Source organism: Vulpes vulpes, chromosome 1 (genome assembly GCF_048418805.1).
Source record: "Vulpes vulpes isolate BD-2025 chromosome 1, VulVul3, whole genome shotgun sequence".
NCBI classification, from domain to species: domain Eukaryota; kingdom Metazoa; phylum Chordata; class Mammalia; order Carnivora; family Canidae; genus Vulpes; species Vulpes vulpes.
The window spans coordinates 74,949,617-74,970,844 of NC_132780.1; the positions used below are offsets into that span (position 1 = coordinate 74,949,617).

General features: G+C 44.8%; 1 protein-coding gene across 14 annotated transcripts in view; it reads right to left on the reverse strand.

The window, feature by feature from the left end:
* ARID1B (AT-rich interaction domain 1B) overlaps positions 1–21,228 on the reverse strand; it is a 491,955-nt gene that overhangs the window by 6,090 nt on the left and 464,637 nt on the right. For all 14 annotated transcript variants that reach the window (XM_072767266.1, XM_072767261.1, XM_072767255.1 and 11 more), the window contains 6 exons: positions 18,532–18,736; positions 13,282–13,420; positions 12,895–13,067; positions 6,615–6,765; positions 4,170–4,266; positions 1,712–2,495 (listed from right to left, as the gene is read on the reverse strand). In XM_072767266.1, coding sequence (XP_072623367.1) covers positions 1,712–2,495; positions 4,170–4,266; positions 6,615–6,765; positions 12,895–13,067; positions 13,282–13,420; positions 18,532–18,736 — 1,549 coding nt within the window. The remainder of the gene's footprint in view (positions 1–1,711; positions 2,496–4,169; positions 4,267–6,614; positions 6,766–12,894; positions 13,068–13,281; positions 13,421–18,531; positions 18,737–21,228) is intronic.

The window sequence follows — 21,228 nt, forward strand, 5'->3', positions numbered from 1 at the left end:
TGAGTGTTAATAATTGAGTCAAGCCAAGAAATGATATTTGTCTTCTTTTGCCTGCTTCATTCACAAATGTCTTGGGGTGGCATCTTTGGAAGGCTGGCAAATACGCAGAATATAGGCAAAATTTAATTCCCAAACAGCACATTCTGGGATATACAGTCTTGATATTCCCTTGCTGTCCTCTTCTATCTGAGCCTCTGCCCTCAGAACACGCTGTTGACAATTATTAGCACTTTGAAGGCTTGGATTTTTCAACAGCTTGCTCTGAGCCAGGGGATGGGAAACAGAAGGGCTCTACTTTTCTTTTCCCCCTTCCTGTTCCTGAAGAAGACAGAAGGATTAGATAAAACATTTGCAAGATTTGCCATAAGATGGGACTAGGAGAAGAGGCCCATCGTATGTCTGAAATTTCTTTCTCAGGAAATCGGCAAGAGCATATGGTGTAAGCAGGCCGGTGCGATGAGAACCCACCAGAGCAACAGCCCACACCAGACGTCGGAAAGCAATCACACCCGCTGGAGGGGGCTGTGGGTTTCCACCTCTATTTTAATTTCATCTACTTTCCATATTTTCTAAGAGGCAATACTTTTGTAAGAGAAAAAGTAAACTTTCTTTTTAAAATAAGGAACATAAATTTCCCCAGGCTCATGACAAATGCTGATCTACGTGTGCAAAGAAATTTTATAAAAATTTAAATATGCTTATTTATTCAAACGTACGCACACATAGAAACACATCAACACACAAACGCACGCGCATATCCTCACATATATATTTCAACATAGAAAATGGTGCTCAGTGTCTGTCTGTGTTTCTTCTCAGCCCCAGCAGCCCTCTCTGTAAGTCCTGACTTCTCTCCCCCTCTCTGCCTGTATATGTCCTTAGTTCCCAAGGCTGAAGAAAACCTTTAATAACTTTGATTTTCTAGTCACTGTAGTAAATGATTTCAAATCAAGTGATTTCGAGGTTTTTGAAAAAACTTTTTTTTAATATAACCAAGGTCTCTAATGTCCTTTGCTATATTAAAAGTACTTCAAAAATAATGCAGAAAAACCGTGTTCTCCCAGATATTCCAGATCTCTGACTAGTATTCAGAACATCCTGAACAGAGTGAGTAAACATGAGCATCCACCTGAAATAGCTCCTTGGCCCCTATCCACCAGCGCTATAGGGGTCATGTCATTTCTACACATGACATATCAAATTCCGTATATCATACTATATATTTATCTCCTTATCATATGCAGGCTTCTACTTTGCCCCAGGGAAGCTCACTGTCTGTATGGTGTTACCAAAATGACAGAGTGGCTCACCTTCAATTTTTTTCAGGCCACCTCAGCATTTCATTAGCCTCTTGGCCATTAAGCTCACACCGCAGAGATTAAGTGCTTGGTTGAGACCAAATCTTTGAGCTCAAAATGCAGTACAAAATATAGTCATGAGGATCCCCTGGTCTCTCACTTGGAGCTCTACTCTCTCACACAAATAACACTTATGTGTAAAAATACTGTTTTAATTCATGCTCCTCTTTGGCACTGTTTCTTAACTCAGATTAGCAGCTTCCAGCTCTTGCTCCTGTACAAAAACATGTCTCGATAGTTTGTCGTCATAAGAATTTGATCCCTTTGAGATTAACAAGAGCTATATCTAAACTAAAATTAAAATTCTAGATCACAACCGGGATTCATTTCAGGACAAAGCCTGGAATGCTTACCGATATCTTTTGAGGTAATCTTCCGCCTTTGTTTCAAGACTGGCTGCGATGCCTCGACTGAGCCAGGAGGAAAGGTGATCTCCCTTCTGATGGGGGGTGGCTGAGGGGGTGGCCCTGTGACCTGGGGCGTGGGGACGGTGGGCAGAACCTTCTGCATCTTCAGAGATGGCAGAAAGGGAGACTTGCTTGGAGACATGCGGCTTTCCAGGGAGCGCTGGAAGGAGGCGGGGCTGGGGGCTCTGGAGATGTGATTTGGCAGTGATGGCGGCGTCTGGTAGGATGACTGAGGTGGGCGCGTGATGGGCTGCATGGAGGCGGGAGAGGACATATAAGGCTGACGTTGGCTGACGTGAGAAGGCCACTGGCTCTCATGATTTATCCTTTGATCAGGTACCATCATATCATCCGTGCGGTTCATGCCTGGATAAGGAGGTGCCTGGGCGGGGCCGCCGGGGCCTTGCCTATTCTGGTAGGGATAAGGCATATCGTTGCGTGTTGCCCACATGCTCTGCTGAGGCCCCTCACTGGAGGACGACTGCATTGGGCCACCCATCATCTGAGGTGGGATCCCGTGGGGCTGTATTTGCCCGGGGCCCTGCATCCTCTCTCTGTTGTAGGGGTATGGATACTGTCCCTGGATGGGCCTCCTGTCTGGTCCGGAGTAAGAGCTCCCATACTGGTTATACATCTCTTGCTGTTGGTTGCCATACTGCATGTTGTACATGTCTCCCTCGTGGCGTTTGGCTGGAGGCCCATACATGCCGTCCATATGGCGTTTGTAATTCTGAAATCCATATAAAGACAAATCATACTGATGTGCTTTTACAGGTATAATCACACACTTAAATTATGCAAAACAGTTATTACCTGGTGGAATGTTCATTTCAAAATGAATATGGGAAGCTCCTAGAACAACTAAGGACTAACAATTTATGCACTCCATTTTAGGATTATATAATGCCACGTCACGGACTCCAAAGAGGGTTTCCAAAATTTGTTTGCACAGGCTTGAAATTTTCTGTGGGGAAAGAAAGGCTTCCTCTCTCTTCTTCCTGTATTTCTTCCCTTGGCATTTGCCAAGGCTGCATGACAGGAGGACACAGCTTTGGTGGCCCTGCCACGGGCAGTGCTGGGTGGGGGCCTGGAGCTACACAGAGATGCCTCTGTAGGTAGGAGAACCCGCACTGGAATGGCCTGAGTTTCGGAGGGCCAGCCTGAAAGGCTCCTGGATTCAAGGGATTTCTTAGGCCTACCTTTACAGAAATGTCTCCGTACAAGCATCCACTCCTCAGACTGGACCTGCTTATCCGACACCCTACAGCTTCTGGCCCCCACCCTGACTTCCAGTGGTACACGTCAGAGTCTCCCCTGAAAGCCCCATGGGTCCCAGGCTCTGACAGCTGGGCCCACATAACCTGTGTTACGAGGCTCCCCTCCTGGGGACACCCTGAGTACCAGCAGTTGATCAGGGTGAGATCCTCCCAATGTGAGAGAGATGCTGATGTAATAATTAGTGTTCTTTCACCTTACTTGGAGATTGTTTAGGATCAGTTGGCTTAATAATACAGTTCACTGTACACACGTGCTCCAGTAAAACTGAATGTTTAAAACCCCCTCTATGTCACCTAAGGTCTTACACCTGAAATGTGGTTTAGAAACAGCAGATTCCTGGGGCACCTGGGTGGCTCAGTCAGTGGAGTGTCCCAACTCCTGGGTTTGGCTTGGGTCTTGATCTCAGGTGAGTGGGTTCATGGGATTGAGCCCTGCATCAGGCTCCCCCCTCAGCAGGGAGTCTGCTTCCTCCTTCTCCCTCTGCCCCTCCCTCCTCACACTTATTCTCTCTCTCTCCCCTAAATAAATACCACCTTAAAAAAAAAAAAAGAAATAGAAATCCCTGCTTCTGAACAGCCACAGCATAACATGAAATTCTGCATCAGTAGTGACAAGTGCAAAGTTATCTTACACAATTCAGTACCTGTGGCTGCGTTAAGTCAGCAGAAACCTATCCTATGTTGGCAAAATATAGGGGTCATTAATATCTTATTTTTTTAAAAGCTGATTAACTTTCAATATTGGTATATAATTTTTTAAATTGTTTTTATCTACACATCTTCTTTAAAACATTGACAAATTTGTTCTAAAATGGCATTTGCTAGGACAATGCATAAAACAGACACATGTTTAAACTATACTTTACTTGGGCTGATTATTACATACAAGGTTGAATGTCCTTTACTTTTTACAACATGTTATATATTTGTTTTAGAATACCATATATCAAGAGCTTTCGAAAATTTGCTGACTTCAAAATCCTAATAATATTTTCTAGCATAAGCATATGTATCAGGATTGTTCAATAAATGCTACTTGTTTTTAACTTTCTAAAACTCTTCTGAAGTAATACAAGTTTGAGTTTTAAACAGAAAGCACAGAACTGCATGCCCGCTCGCCAACTCACCGGCTGCTGTGGATACAGGCCGGGCTGGTGTCCTCCATATGGCGGCTGTCCTGAGGGAGGGCCTTGGCCTGGGTACTGCTGCCCATAAGGTTCATGCCTAGAATGAGGCATTCAAAGAACACTTCATTTTCAAAGAACCTCAGGCCAAGAGAGAAATAAACAGTTCATTTCTGGAAATCCTGCACCCCTCGGTGGTTTTGTCTTTCCTTCACTGCATACACCTTCCAACAGAGGCATGCTGAGGAGAAACAGCACTTTAACTTTTAGCTAAAGGGACGGCAACACCCATTTTGGGAATGCTGCCAATCTCCTAGTTAGTAGGTGTGTGAGGAGTCCTGGCCGGACAGGCTGGCACCCAGTGCCTTTGAGGAGAGTCCCCACCCAGCCACCGACGCAGACCCAGGTAGTGAGCGTCATGCAACACCGGACACAGGACAGGAGGTATTAATGAGAGTAAGAGACAAGAAAAACAATCTAAGAATCAAAGCAGGATTTCTAGGACTACCAGAACTTAGCTCTATAATCACAGAAAACATCTCTATTTATTTTTCTCATTATGAATACAAAATGTTCAATTTTTAAAAAAGTGTACTCCACAATTAATCTAAATGATACTGAGTTAGCTAATAATTGTAAAAACAGAACTACTTAAAATTTTGAAGCCCCATGACCCTAAGAGGCCATAGAAAAATGTAAGAGAGGACTTACAAAAGTGACAGGGCTGATTTAAATATGCTCCTATTAAATTTGAAAATGGGAAGGAAGAACATTTATTTTTCAACTTCTATTACATTGAGAAACTATAAATACCATAAAAATAGCATGTGTAAAAGAGCAACAGATTGGAAGTTTAACCCGATTGAATCCTGTAGGAAGGAAGAGATGCTTGCACTGAATATATTCCTAAACTGGTCAAGGAGTGAGAACAAGAAAGAAAATAAATGAATTCTGAGAACATTGCAGGTAAAACAGATACAAGGGAAGGGTTTGCTAAGGGTGTTAGTAATTAGAAGGAAGCTTACATTAGGAGGAAAGAAATATAACTGACAGATAAAATTTAAGCTGAACAAGTAACGCTTTTCAGGAAGCATAACAAGGTAAACTCTAAAGTGGTAGAGCCAAAATGACGTAAACTAGCTCTAGAAAGCATTCTAGAGGAAACAGAGCAGTACATCTGCCTGAGTTCCTCTAAGAATATATGTTCTAGGATAACTGGTCTTTCAATCTCATCAGCCAAAAAAAAAAAAAAAAAAAAGAAGAAAGAAAGAAAGAAAGGTTCTCTCCTGGATCTTCAAAAACAAATCTAAATAAAATCCCTGATCCAGTACACTCAAGACGATGGGTAACTGAGTAATGCAGACATCGCAAATAAACATTCACCACACCACAGCCAGGGTAAGAACGAGAAGCTTGTGATGGCTCTGTAATCTCAAGAAACAGGTGCATGGAAAATGCCAGAAAGAAAGCTTATTTGGGAAGTGATTTTCAAACTTTCTTCCCCTTTGTGTTATACCAGCGGAAACCTCACGACTCTCACAACTGAAGCCTCGCCCACAGCCAGCGTGTCGGCTGCTTGGAGGAGGGAGTCTGAGGAACATCACCACCACCCCAGATTCTGAGGGAACGGAGCCGAGGCTGTCCTCACCCTGTGGCTACAGTTAGAAAGAGAGCCTTCTAATGTGCCTCTATTTTCTTTAACAACCACTAACATCATGTCAAAGACTTTGTTTCTGAGTGCTTCTGTATTTAAGTCAGGGGGACAGGTAAGGGGCCCTCTTCATAGAAAGTCACCTACCATAGGCTGCTTTTCTGCTACCTCTCAGAGACTTTTCAACAACTTTCCTTCTGTCTTAGTAAAAATAAGTTGGATGGGCACCGAAACCCAGCTTGCTACTGAATGTCCAGATGCCATCCTGAAAAGCATCTGGAGAAAGACAGCCGAGGCTTTCCTCAGAGATGTTTTCTAAGGAGCAAAGTGTTCTTGCTGTTTAAAATTTTCACAGAGAAGAATGGCAACAGCTGGAAAGCCAAAGCCAGGAAGACTTTTCCCAGAGCTTACCGAGAGCCCAAGGCTCCTGGGAGCCCAGCATAGCCCCCATGAGCAAATCTTTCCCGAAGGAAGAGATGCAGGCAGGAAGGGGGTAGGGTGGGGCCAAAGAACCTGAGTTTGTGGTGGGTCACACCAGAGGAGCCACTGAGGAGGCTGGAGGTGTTGTTTGGGGGTGTGGGGCCAGGGGCTGATGCTGGGAGGCCCACCGCTGCTTGGGACCAGCCAGCTCTCAAGAGGCGCTCCCCGTGGTCCCGATCAGGTCATCTGCTGAAGGCAGCCACCCCAGATTCCTTAAGCCCAGAGGAGAGCAGGCTCTACATGTTGTCAGGAATGTATATGTGAGGAGAGTGCAGCATCAAGGAAACCTTCCTAGGGTCACCTTAGAAGACACCCACCTTCGATCATAGCTGGCTCCGTAGGGAAACTGCTGCCGCTGCCCCATGCCCAGGCTGGACATCGCGCCAGAGGGACTTTGGTTATACATGTCCTGCATACTGCTAGCGGGCATCTGTCCTTGAGTCATGAAGGGCTCACTGCTTCCAGGCACTGTAACATTTTAAAGAACAGATATAAAGTTAAGCATTTTCAAAGACCAAGGGGCCCAAACAGCCCTTCCAGTCATTTCTGTTACCCTTAGTATTGCCGACATTTATCTTATTCTTAATATGCCTACAACAATACAAACCAAAGAGTGTACGGTCTGGAGTCAAGATGGACCCCAGGATCCCTATCCCCCACCCTGCATACAGGCCTCGGATGAGCTCCTCCTTCCCTTGAGTATGAGTAGAACCCACCAATATGATGGGGATACTGCTCCCATGATTACATTAGATAACTAACGAGACTTCACAGATGTAACTAAAGTTACCAATTAGCTGACTAGCAGGCAACTAAAAGGGAGATTATCCATATGTGCCCCTTAAATCCACCTAGAGGTTAGAGACACCCTCCTGCTGGCCTTGAAACAGCACCCACCACGCAGGGGAGAGGGCCCTACGTCAGGAAGGGTGGTGAATCCCAGATGAGTCATTACGATGAGACCTCAGTCCTGCCACTACAAGGAACCAAAACTGCCAACAACCTGCACAAGCTCTGAAGAGGACCCTGCACTGCACATGAGCTCAGTCCTGGCCGACACCCTGATGTCTGAATGGGAGACTCTTGAGCTGAGGGTCCCCAGGAAAGTGGGATCCTATGCTGACATTGCTTCAGGCTGAGAGGTCGTGGTAATTTGTTAGAAAGTAATGTAGAAAACAAACACTGGCCCTTTCCTGTGTTTCCAACTTCTGAGTTGGATTCCTTGTCTATGAAACAAGGTTGGTAATGTCATCTCATGCAGCAGTTATGAGGAAAAGAAATGCACATATAGGTGTCCCTTCATGTAGGGGTTAGGGGCACTGACCCCCCAAAAAGTGAAAATCTACATATAACTCTGGACTCCCTCCAAAACTTAACTACTCCTAGGCTACAGCTGACTAGAAGCCTTACTGATAACGCACACAAGTAACACATATTTCATATGTTACATGTATCCTTACAATAAAGCTAAAGAAAAGAAAATGTTAAGAAGATCATTAAGACAAAATACATTTACAGTACTGTATATCTATTTATTGAAAAAAAAAATCTGTGTTTAGGTGGGCCTGTGCAGCTTAAACCCGTATTATTCAAGAGTCAACTGTATGAATAAAATTAGTTCCCTCACTTAGAGGGGGGGAAAAAAAGTAAAAACTTTAACATGGATGCCCATCTACTGACTCACTGCAAAATCAGGATAAAGAAAACCACTAGGGAATTAAAAATAACTCAAGAATGGATGAAATACAAGTATTTCTACCAGGGCGTAGAGTGGCAATTAGGTCAAATATGCAAATTAACATCAGCTCAGAGCCTGAAGGAAATTGGGTCAAGCCCAGAAACTTGCCTGTGGGCAAATTAAACATTTTAATGCAAATCTTAATTGATATACAGTACTACTACCTTTCTTCATCCTAGGAAGGTTACTTTTATGTTACATGAAGCAAAAGCTGATTAAACTTCAGTGAACTGATAGAATTCGTTAGGCTGGAAGAGAGGCGCAGACAATGAAGTTGAACGTGGGTGGGATGCACTGTGCTTTGCAGTGTGCTTTCCTATACTTTAATTTATTCAAGCTCAAGTCACCATGCAGCAGAGGAAGTTTTGATGTTACTCTCCAATTTATAAATGCAAAAACAGAGACAGACAGACATTAATGGGGATAATTAAAACTAAATGGCTTAGTTCCTAAAAACACAAAAAATTCTTCATCAGTAAAAAAAGACTACAAAAGCAGGCAAACAAATAAATGGACATTCAGAGAAAAAAAGAAAACTAAGTGGCCAATCAATATATATGAAAAAATGTGCGACTTCACTAATAATTAAAGAAATCCAAGTTAAAACCATTATGAGGCTGTTCTCTCCCCCAATCTGATTGGCAAATATTAAAAGGACTGGTAAAAATCATTCCTGGTAAGGGTAAGGGAGTGAGAGTCCACATGCTCTTATATGCTCACATTAAGAGTATTAAATTGGTGTAACTTTTTGTCAATACCTGCTATGGTAGGGCTCTCTCTATTTTGGTGACGCCCAAGGAAGCACATCTCTGGGTATTTACAGCCCATGAAGTCCCTGCTCACAGTGAATTTGGGCCTGGTCATGTGACTGGCTTTGACCTATGGGGTACTGGCGAATGTGATGCAGCAGAGGGTTGTATGTGCTTGCATCTGGGGCTTGTCCTCTTGAAGTGCTCCTTCTTGTAACCTATCCACCCCATCAGGAGGCACCCAAGAAGTTCCATGGGGTGGCACCTGGAGGAGGCCCCTAAGCAACAGTTCCAGGTGAGTTCCCAATAGAGCTTCTGGATGACACCAGCCACTCAAGTGACATCCCAGCTCTGGAAGAGTTCTCAATCAGGCTTCCAGATGACAGTCTCAATGTCCCAGCTTATACAACACATGGAAAGAAGAGCCACCCCACCCACCATAGAACTGTGAAATATAACCAAACATTGGTGCTTAAAGCCACTTTTTGTGGTAGTTTGTTATGTAGTAAAATATACTCAGTAAACTAAAAAAAAAATAAAAATAAAAATCATATCCCTTGATTCCATTATTCTTTTAGGAATCCATTTCATAGAAATACTCTATGGGTGTGAAAAAAGAGCTGCATCATTCAATAACCACTGCACCACTTTTTTATAACAGCAAAATATTATGAAACAAACCATTCAGTACTAGAGCATCAAAAAGAAAAAGTAGGAGTGTCTGGGTGGCTCAGTCAGTTAAGTGTCTGCTTTTGGCTCAGGTCATGATCCCGGGGTCCTGGGATCCAGCCCCGAGTCAGGCTCCCTGCTCAGTGGGGAGCCTGCTTCTCCCTCTCCTTCTACCCCTCCCCCACTGCTCATATCCTCTCTCTCTCAAACAAATAAATAAAATCTTAAAAAAAAAATAGAAAAAAAAAGTAGATGGGGTGCCTGGGTGGCTCAGTCAGTTAGGTCTGACTCTTGGATTCAGCTCAGGTCATGATTTCAGGGTCGTGAGACTGAGCCCCACATCAGGCTCTGCACTGGGCATGGAACCTGCTTAGGATTCTCCCTCTCCCTCAGCCGCTCCCCACCTTTTTCTCCCTCTGAAAATAAAAAAAAAAGGGGATTATGTGTAAAGATATTAGATATTTAAAGTATACTGTTTAGATATCCAACATACCAATATTCACTTGTTATTCATTTGTAAGCAATTAATCAATCCTTCAATCAGCAATGAATTCCGGAGGTTAGTGGGAAGGCAGGTTGGTGCAGTCAAGGCTGCTTTGGCCACAAAGGCTCAGACAGGCTCTGGCATCTGCTCCATCACCCTACTGCAGGTCAGTGGCAGCAACAGCAAGGAAGAGCACAGTTTCCCCTGATGCTGGTCATTACGTGAAAAATCAACAGCTCAAAGTGTCTGAGTGGCTCAGCTGGTTAAACATCTGCCTTTGGTTCAGGTCATGGTCCCAAGGTCCTGGGACTGAGCCCCATGTTGGGCTTCCAGCTCAGCGATGAATCTGCTTCTCCCCTTTTCCCCTGCTGGTGCTCTTTCTCTCAAATAAATAAAATCTTTTTAAAAAAGGAAAAAATCTATTTTCTGTGTATTTGCTTTAATTTGGTGCTAAATAGACCAGCCCTGTAAGGTAGCAGGTGAGATGAAATATCCCGGGGAAACATGAGAAGGAGCTCCCCTCTGAGCCCCTGTATCATTTACACTGTTGATGAAAACACATTATGCAGCCAGCTAGTGCCTAACCAGGTAATCCACAATCATCCCCCACCCCCCATTTTTCATAATAAGAAAAATTGTAGGCATATAGAAACAAAAGCAATGCAACTCTCATTGTCCAGTACAGCAAATAGGTGGGATATTAGAATGGTTCACATAACATCTGAAACCAGATTCCAAACACTACCATGTTACCCAAGTTACTGTCGTATTTTCAGAGTCTAAAATGTGATATAACCACCACCAGCACTAAACAAAATGTTCTAGTATCTCATACCACTAAGAAAAATGGCCACTGCCAACATTTACAAGGCTTTTCAATTTCTGAGCTTATGGATTTATTGCATGTTCTGCAGAATACTTACTTGGAATAGGCAGCTCTAAAACTTTTTGAAAGGAAAAATTATAGATTATCTTACTCAGTATAAGAGCTAGCTAAAATGTTACATAAGAAATATCTATATTAAACATAATTTCATTTCCTAATTAAATGATACATGCCTAATACTTAAAATTTTGAAAACACTCATGTTTATTTTTCACTGGTCCATACTAGTTGTGAAAACCGTGGTTTTGGGCTTTATGTTTCTCTCTACTTAAGACCGTATGTCCAGAAATTCGCATATCCCAAACACCCAAGTGGGACAGAAGTACTATTGTTTATGGGATCCCAGAAGTACTTCTGTAAAAACAGTATCACTACTTTTCTGTATTTTTTTTGATGATACTCACATCGTGCCTCAATTTCACAGCCCGGCTGCATTTGGAAGAGTGCCAAAGAGCACTGGGAGTCGGCGTGGAGTGGCCCAAAGGGCAGAGGTTCAGGTCATTCTCAGGGCCAGGTGCACGATGGGGAAGATCAGCCTAAGGGAGACCCCTGCTGGGTGTCTGCCAAGTCAGTTGGAACTGTCCCATGCTCTCTGTGATCCCACCCACCCCGCACTCCTCCATCTCACTGCTCTGCTTAGTTTCCTAAAGTGATTCCTCATTCCAAGATTCTGCCTAGCTTCAGGCAGACAGACAGACACTCCACCACCTACCATCACCACACATCCCAAAGTCCCCTCGGGCAGTCCCTCTCTGTTCCCCTCCCTCCCGTCCACAGCGCAGGCCCTAGGGGGGGAGCCTCCACATCCCACTAGTGCATCTCCAAGCTAGTGACGTCGTCGCCCTCTCGGGGCCTATCACTTGGTTCATCCCCCTCCACCTCCACATTCAATTCAGCAGCACAGTCTGTTCTTCCTACGTTCAGACCACAGAGTCAATGCGTCTACTTCTCTCTTCATTGCTGGGATCTGACTGCACCTTGTCATCTCTCCCCTGGACTCTCACAATGTCCCTCCAACACATTCTCCACAGATGCCACATATTTATTTATACGGTTTTATTCGTTTGACAGAGCCAGAGAGAACATGGGGGGGGGTGCGGTTAGAGGGAGGAACAGACTCCCTGCTGAGCAGGGAGCCTGACTGGGGGTGGGGGGGCTTGATCCCAGGAACCTGAGATCACAACCCTAGCCAAAGGCTTATTAACCAACTGAGCCACCCAGGCACCCCACCAGTTATTTATTTATTTATTTATTTTTAACAAAAAACCTAGTCATGTCACTTCCTGCAGAACATCTTTCAGCTAGGGTAAAAATCCAACTCATCCACACACCCAGAAAGGCTGAAGGTTCTGGCTCCAATGGCCCATGGCTTCCCAGAGTTTGGCCTGCTTGCCCCTACCTGGCTCATTGTGCCTCAGATACCTTCCACCTCCTCAAACACACTAAGCTGGCTCCTGCCCTGGGCCTTCCCAACTCTACACTCTTCTCTGACTCCTCATTCCTCAGGTCAGCAGATAACCTACCTTTCCTCAAAGCCTTCCCTGCCCTCCCCACCAATGATCCACAGCCAACATTGCTGCACTTTGTGTCCTTTCTTCCTTTTTGTTTCTTTTCCATCGACTACCATATTTAATTATATTTTTGTGATTTAACTTACTTTTTTGTTTGTTTCCCCAAGACCCTGCCAACTCCAGGAGGAGCTATGTCTAATTTGCCAACATACTGCCCAGCACCTAGCCCTTGCCCAGCCCATGCTATTTAGCACCCCCGCCACTAGGGAGCACCACATGAGCACTCTTTCTCACTGCCTGTGCCAGGCATTCTTCAACAGGGTTTTGGTACATTAACTCAATTAAGCCTCATCACACCCTTTAGGCAGGTCCTATTATTATCCCAATTTCTAGATGAGGAAACTGAGGCACGGAGCTACTGCGAACTTTCCCCAAGGCTGGGAATTTAGTAGGTTGAGGAGCTGGGACTCAGATATGTCTTGAATGGGTAAGTGAATTGGTTGTGGAGAGGGAAGAATGCCCTCTGGACCAAGCCTGAGCAAAGGTCTCCCTGCATTTACCTTTTCTCATTCCACCAAAGGGGTCTTTGTTGGGTTCATAGGGCATCCTTCCCATCACATCAGGCATGCTCATGCCCTGCTGGTATGGGGTGCTTGGAGTCATGGAGTTCCGTTTTGGGAATGATGAATCACTGGCATCTGAGAATGGGTCGTGCACACTGACTGTACTGCTTCTAAAGAGACAAGAAAAATGAAAGCTTCGTGAAATAGCAGGAGATGCCTCCAAATGCTTGTTCAGAAAATAGGCCTAACTTAAAAACGTTTAATGTGAAAACCATCCCCTAAAATTACATGAATAAAACTAGTAGTAATCAACATTAAGGACACACACTTCTTCTTTAAAGACAAATCTGATGTCATGTGGCTCACAGAGATCCTTTTGCATACCTTCCACCTTGCATCGGGGTCATCTGTCCGTGAGGGGTGGAGGCTGGGGTTGGTGGCTTCAGGTCACCTGGAACCTCTGCCATCGAGTTACTGCCAGTTGACTGGGGGGTCTGTGGACCTTGCAAGGATCCTGAGTTAGCTGACAGTAGTAGTACCAAGAGAAAATAAGAAAAAAAAAGAGAAGTTATCAAGTAAGCTCATCCTTCCTACTAATTTAAAAAAAAAAAAGGAAAGACAACACAACACCATCTTATTAGAAATAGTAACAATATCCATTACTGGTAACGACATAGTAAAATTAGTTGCTCTTATATTGTTTATAGTGAAAATTAGTAAAAGTTGTTTGTTTTGTTTTGTTTTTAGTAATCTATTTGGCAACATACTTCATTTGTGAGCCATAAAACATATTTATACCTCTTGACTGGGTAATTGCTTTCCCGGGTATTTATCTCAAGAAAATAATCTAATATAAAAGAAGGCTTTAGGCAGAAAAAAATGTTTATTTCAGTGTTGTTTATAATGGAGATAATCTAAATGTCTGAGAGTAAGGAAAAAAAATGGGATGAAAAATTCGGTATACTGATTTGATGGACTATTGTGCTATTTTAGGAAAAAAGTTAGAAAAATTACTACCAGGTCTTAGGCAACGAGAAATGTTTAAGTTGAAATGCAATGATACAAATTTGTAATGAGCCTTATATCACTTCAATGCCTCCTCAATGTCTGTGCTATGTCATTAATAAAGTCATTTTTAGAGCTCTAGAATCAGATTTGTTATTACAAAACCGAAGTCATGCTCTTTGGAGTTCTTTAATGTCATCATCAGAGTCCTGAGATTTGGCTTTAACTATAATTACACTATAATAACAGAGCTCAGTATTGAGCGGATCTTTTTAAAACTTAAGTACTCACCTCATTGGAAAACATAGTATTTTAAGGGTTCCCGCTTTATCACTGATAATTGCATGTGAGGTGCCCGATAGACACTGCCTACATTTATTAATTCAACAAATACTTATTGAATAAATAACATGCTTACTACATTGCTTACTATATTGCTTTTTTTCTATTCCTGGATGCATCAGTGTCCCAAACTGACAAAAAGGACAAAAATTCCTGCCCTCATGCAGTTTATAATAAATGCTTTCAGAACTGTTACAAATGGCAGAAATTACTGGCTGCTTGTCAAAGATGATACTGTATTATCTGGAGTCCCTTTCCTAGGAGTGTCCGACACTCACTACAATTACCATCAGCCACATTTAACTGTAGAGGAAATGGGGTTCAACAAATCACTGGAGATTACAGAGCGTGCTGGGAAGGAGCCCGAGGTGGAAATTAGTCCAGCTCTTCCAGTCAGAAAGCCTCAGCGGAACACAGAGGTCTCCAGTGAGATCAGGTCAGCCCTGGGCCTGGCCTGCTTGGGAGTGAATCTTGAGCCCTGGCCACCAGGGCCCTGCCTCCTGTGTAAGGTGTACGCTGGGTGCCCGGGACTAGAGTGACTCAGGGCAGCTCTCAGAGATGCCAGGAAGACTAGCTTGAAAAGTAGATCATCTTTTTAATGTAGATATCGCCAAAGAAAAGCTTAGTAACACATGCTTATAAATCAGATTTTGGTAAAACCCTACATATTAAGTAAGTAGATCGTAATAAAAGAAAAAAAAGTGGAGTCTTCTATAAATATGTAAGGATAAACCTACAGATGTGACTGCCTCACAGAGCTGGCAGGAGAAATAACGTGCTCCTTAAATCACAGACCACACTCCACAGCAGCCTGTGCGGCTTCCCTGGAAACATGGTTCACAGGCTGTGATTTCAGAATGACCCTTATTTACAAGTATTCACATTTACAGCTAATAAAAAAAAAAAAAAAAAAAAAAAGGAAAAATTCTTCCCTCTGCCAGTGTTTTTTCCTCTCCTTTCAGGAAAAAAAAAAAATGAACACAACCTCTTGAAGCTCCATTAATAGACGAGGCTGGCACACTCTGTAGGCTCTCCCTACCTTTTGCCAGAAGCTACAAATGTATACTCGAAAGTAAACAATGGAAAGGTTATTGAAGGTTAAGTACATTCACACACTTCAGACTGTACAGCCAGACTCCTAGCTGGGAAGATAATTTACACAGCACGAACCTGGTGCCCTAGTTCTGGCTGGGGTTTCGGGAAGGAGGGCAGGGAGAAGGAAGGAGAGCTGATATGTCCCAGGTCTACAGTGACTGGAGGTCACCCAGAGGGCACCTTTGTTTATAACCTGAACCTCTTTCTCATTTATCTTCCACTGAGGATTCCCTAGTTGGATCCATGACAGGTTTTGTGACATCACCTGTCAGCTAATAATAGAAATGCAGTCAGCCACCTGCCAGCAAAGATGGATGGGTTTTTGGTTACAGACTTACTAATTGAATGTGGAGCTTCCTCGGCCCCCCTTTACCCCGCTCCCACGCCACCCCAGCTTCCAGGCCTCCCAGGCCACTTGGGGAGGTGATTTCTGCAGCTGTTCATTAGAACTCCATGAACTTTTATAGGCTTATTATAACGAGATCCCCACTGGCACTTCAGAAATGCAACTGTACCCCAGGCCTTGCCCACGTTTCATCTGGGAGCTTCCCTCAATGGACTCGCCCAAGTCACTGGAAGACAGTAACATGGAGCTCTGGCTTGAGAAACCACACGGTCCCTACGGTGAAAATCACGGGCCGAGGGGTTCTACCTCCCAGAGGCTGGCGGAAAGGAAGTTCATTCAGTCCACACTGGCCACACCAGATCGAAACTGGAATACAGATGGATGACACACAACGCTAGTGTAGCCAAATGAGCTGGGAATTCAGGTGGCTTCAGAGTGGCCATTTAGAAAGCAATCTAGTACTTTTCTTAGAAATCTTTTCATTTAGTTTGGATGTGTTGATAAGAAATACACTATAATTACCTTCATAGGTGGAGAATGGACTTCTAAGAACACAAATGCTGGCTGAAAATTCGTTTTTAAAAATTGTGTAGTATAGGAGACCCCGACGTGGCAAATGGTGGGGGAATAATCTTGTTTCCTTCATTGACAATAAATATATTTCGTATTCTCTAATGATTGCTCTGGTGTCAGAGAGGCCACAGACTCATGGGTGTCAGGGAAAAGTGTGGTTATGGGTTCTGGGGCTGATGTTCCTCACTCCCCTGCCGGCCAGTCTGTGTGTCCTTCCGTCTGTATGAGCAGGGTGTGGAGAGTGGCCTGGCCCCATGTGCTCTGTGTGAGGTCGCCTGGGCCATGCCCTGACCGGGAGGCTGGGCTCAGGACACCCTCCTCCTCCTGCTTCTTGATTCACAGGACTCCGGACCATGTGGACCACGGAAAACGTGTTATCAGAAGTGCATCTGCAATCCAAGCTCCTTTGTGCAGTTAAAACGATAATGTTGCCATAAAAACGGTAGTTTAAAGAAAGGGAAAAAGGAAAGAGCTGACTGTTGAGAGAACAGGCCCTCCACTTTCTGAAGGGTCTATACCTCAGCGGGATTTCTTGTACTGAAGCTGATGCTCACTGGGAGAGCTATTCTCCATACAGAAGTGCAGCCCATTCAGTGACATGAGTTTTTCCTGGCAAATAAAATATACCTTTACATCTTTGCAGACATCGCCACTTTGGTCCCTACACCCCACTGAGTTTTTATTTTGGAAAAATAGTTTCAGAGCTGTTCACAGGCAGCTTGTTTTTACCCTGTGAACTGAATGTAATGTTGTGAGACTTTTAAAATTAGATTTCACAGTTTTAAGGTAAACCAGAACTGCAAAGGCTTCAAATCCTTAAGGGTGGGGCTGAGAGAGCATTTCTAATTGTGTTTCGAACTGACGGGTCTAAATATATACCCCAGGTATATTCCCTACAAGCGCATCTTGGCCCTAAGAAGTATTTATGTGTCATCTCTTGATTAGTGACCGTAGGTACTAGATTGCCATCCAGACAGTAGAGAAACAAGGAGAAAACACCTTTTCTTTGGATCACAGACACCTTCTACCCGTGGAAGGTTTCCCTATTATAATGCCACTTCAGACACAGGCAGAGGAATACAGTAGGTCCAGGCATAATGCTCGAGCTGGGTGCCACTCACTTAGCAATGAGGTTTGGGGACAGTTACTTAGATCTTGTGTGTTAGTTTTCTCATGGACTTTGGGACAGTATGTGCACCATAGGGGTGATGTAAAGATTAAATGGTAGAGCACTTAAGAAGGAGCCTGGTACATTGTAAGTACCTAAGAAATACTGGCATTTGATCCCAGAACAATCTTGTGTGATAGGAAGCGGCAGGAATGGTCAGTCCCATCCTGTATGCAGGACAGTGCGGCTAAGTGCTGACCATCACAGGGCTCGGATGTGGCCAGGCAAGAAGACAGCTGGATTTAACTTGTGTGAGGTCACCACCCAGATCTATGGGTGATGAATGTCTCTTCCTATCTAAGAATACTGTATTCAGTAGAAGACAGTGATTCAGGAATCTGAAATGCTAACAGGTAGAAGAGAGGCTACCGGGGGAATTGAGAAAACAGCAGGGCCTCCATGGTGGAGTGGAGAGACAGGAGAGAAGGGAGGTATCATGGATTTGGTTTTGCTCAGGAGACTGTGGGTGAACTGCATTATTTCCAGGTAGCATTCTTAAGGCTCTTGACCTCGGGTCTGAGCTAACCAGCTGCTGGGCCTCAGAAACAGGGCGGCAGGGACCTTCACCATGACAGGTCTGCTGGATTCCCTACAAGTGGGAACTTGCTGGGCAGGACAACATTAAAAACTGAGTCCGGATTTCATTTTGCTGCCATATGATGTGGAGTGTCTTTGACAGAAGCAGGACTGGTGGAAGCTGGCTGCTAAACTTTCAGGGCAGTGTTTTCTGGTAGCACCAAAGTATTCACAGGGGTAACTGGGGTGACTGGTTTTTGACAGTTAGATGGAATATTTTTTAAATATGTGGAGAAGGACGAAAGGTATATAGCTCAGGCTTCCAGAGTCTCTTTTGATGAAGGAAGGTAAGGCAGGAGAATGGTGGCTTGGCCACAGTGGCTCAAACGGCCACATCCCAGATTATATTCTTTGTTCCCTTAAGCGCTGCCAGAGGGGGTTCCCTTACAAAACACCCCTTATCCTCAAAGATCCTGCTTGCCCAGGAAGTGGCCTTTTCAGAAGTGGCTAGTGGCCTCCAGCGCTCCGCCGGGTGGGGGGTGCAGGTGCCACTGCCTTTCCCGGTGACAACTGTAGCACTCCCACTTACCAGGAGAGGGCGGCTGGAGCTTGGGCTGCTTCTTGGTGTCCGCGGTGCTGAAGACTTCCGGCGGGGGCTCCTCCCCGCGCTCGATCTTGCACTCAAAGGCAAACAGGTACTGAATATACTGCTTTTTCAGGGAGCTCGCTGCACTGCTTGAAGTGCCAACATTTAGGTTGGTTGCCAGCTCACGCCACTTCTTGTTTTTATTAACCTAGCAAAAAAAATGGCAGGATCATTGGTTTGTAGCAAAGTGGCTTGTTTAAAGCCAGGAGACAAAAAAAGCACTTAATGTCTTGGTTTACTCTTTTTTTTTTTTTCATTTGCCTCTCTTAACTAATGCTCATTACTCCCACTCAGTAGTGCAGAGACAGCATTTACAGTTATAAAACCATTAAGGGACCTGCTGATAGCTACATAAAATGCTGCTCGTTGAGATTCTTCTGCCTGATGCACCTTCTAAAGCCTCACTCTTCCAGGCCGCTGCTGCTCAGAGCCTGCGATCTCCCCCGAGCAAATGTACACTCCCGCTCACCCCCATCCCACCTCCAATCAAAAAAAAAAAAAAAAAAAAAAAAGGACATCTGAAAACGAATTTAAAAAGCAATAACATGACTGTTTTGCAGTTTAAGTGTTCTAGCTTTGATATGAGAAACACTGTTTCCTTCCAACAGCCACAAGCTTCCAGAAAGCCGAGCCTGTAATTCCAGCCCGTGTCCCTACTCTCATAGGAGGCTTTCCTATGGTGTTGGGCAAAGGGGACTCTAGGGCAGCCCACACCAGCCATCAGCCCTGGGCGGCTCTGAGGCCACCAGCCGGCCGATGTGGCAGGTCCCTGTGAGCCAGGGGAAGGGGCAGGGCACAGGTGACTACAGTGCTCCCACTTAACATTCCAACTGAAGAGAACACAGCCGCAAAGTGAGGAGAAAAAAAGGAGAGAAATCCTGAAATGCTGCAAAAGGATTCTGGGCATTAACTTTTGATCCCCACTTGGGCCAGCGTTATCCAAGGTTGAACGCCTTAAGGAAACACACAGACCTGCAAATACTTGGGGAATAATCTGCTTTAGATATGCTTTCTGCTAAGTAGCATGGTAAGAGTTAAGGGGACAGTGTTTTTTTTTTTTTTTTAAGATTTTATTTATTTATTCATGATAGACACAGAAAGAGACAGAGAGAGAGAGAGAGAGAGAGAGAGAGACAGAGAGAGACAGAGAGAGACACAGGCAGAGGGAGAAGCAGGCTCCATGCAGGAGCCTGACGCGGGACTCGATCCCGGAACTCTAGGATCACGCCCTGGGCCAAAGGCAGGCGCTAAACCGCTGAGCCACCCAGGGATCCCCAGGACAGTGGTTTTTTAATGAAATGTTCAATTTTTGGATTCAAACTTTCCCACAAAGCTCTTTATGTCCATTTACTTAGTACTAAATGGTGCACGATAAACAAATCTCAGAATGCTCAAGAAATGCTTAATTCCACTTTTGGCACTTCATGCCAGGCTGCAACAAGCAGGCCTGAAAATTGCTTCAGAAGGGATATGCAGAGTATTGCCTAGGACACCCTGAAAAGCAAGGCACTAATCTCTATGTGGCTGCAAGTACCTGCCCTGACAGTACCTGCATCTGAGGGCACTGGGTAGAAACCAAGACTGGGTATGAGTGACGATGTGGCCAAGTGGCTCACTGCTGTGCATCCCAGCTACACTCACACTGCCCTGATTAGCTGGGTGAGCAAACAGCCTTACTTGCAGACCCAACATGGTAACCCACACTGCTGACACTCCAAGTAAGGTGTCCAGACCTCTATACTTCTGTGAGGGTGAAACCCGAGTGTATAGTATCCAGAGGATTCTAAAAAATCTTGGCCAGAGAGCTAGGTATGGAGTGGGAGAGGTCAGGGGGGCCTAGGTGCAGGGGAGAGGTGTGCATCCTGAGCTCTCCCTCCATGGACCAGCTCTCCCTCCATGGACCAACTCTCCCTCACTTCATCTGCACTGAGGACTTACCAGATGTTTCCGCAAAGCCCTGAATCAAACTCTGCTTGTTCAGTTGTACATTGCAGGTCTCTGGTGGGATAAGGCACTTCAGGGAGGGCTGAGAGCAAAGGCCTCTCCTGCATCCCCCAGAGCCACATGGCACTGAAACCAGGGTGGGCCCTCAGTGATACTTATGGATGAGGTGACTCACTCTTGGATAGTTGGCGACCTGTGGTACCTGGGTGGAGTGCGGGGTGCCACACTATGTAGTAGACCACTAGGGCCCAGAGCAGCTCCTTTCATCGATCTGGGTGGAAGCCTGGTTACTGACAGGTTTTTAAAGCTCCCCAAGTAATTCTAATGAAGAAGTAGCCTCAGAGCTAGTGGTAGATGGGCAGAGCACCCGTCTTAGAACTCGCAGGCTTGGCCCACACCTAGCCTGAGTGCCCCTGGGCCACACGACCCTACCTCATTTTGTTACAGCTTCCTTCTCTCTGTGGGGCTGATGTCCCCTGCATTTTATGGGTATTCAGAAAGACAAAGCCAGAACAAATTTAAAGCACAGGGCCCCACACACAGTGAGCACTTATCTAGGGATCCTCTTTTTGCCTTTTTGTCGTTCCTCTGGCAGGACATGTCCTCGGAACTAGACTTTGGGCTAAAAGCAGAGCCATGACCAGGGTGAGAAAAGCATGGCCCCCAGGGCATAAAAATTAAGGGAGCACTGGCTTT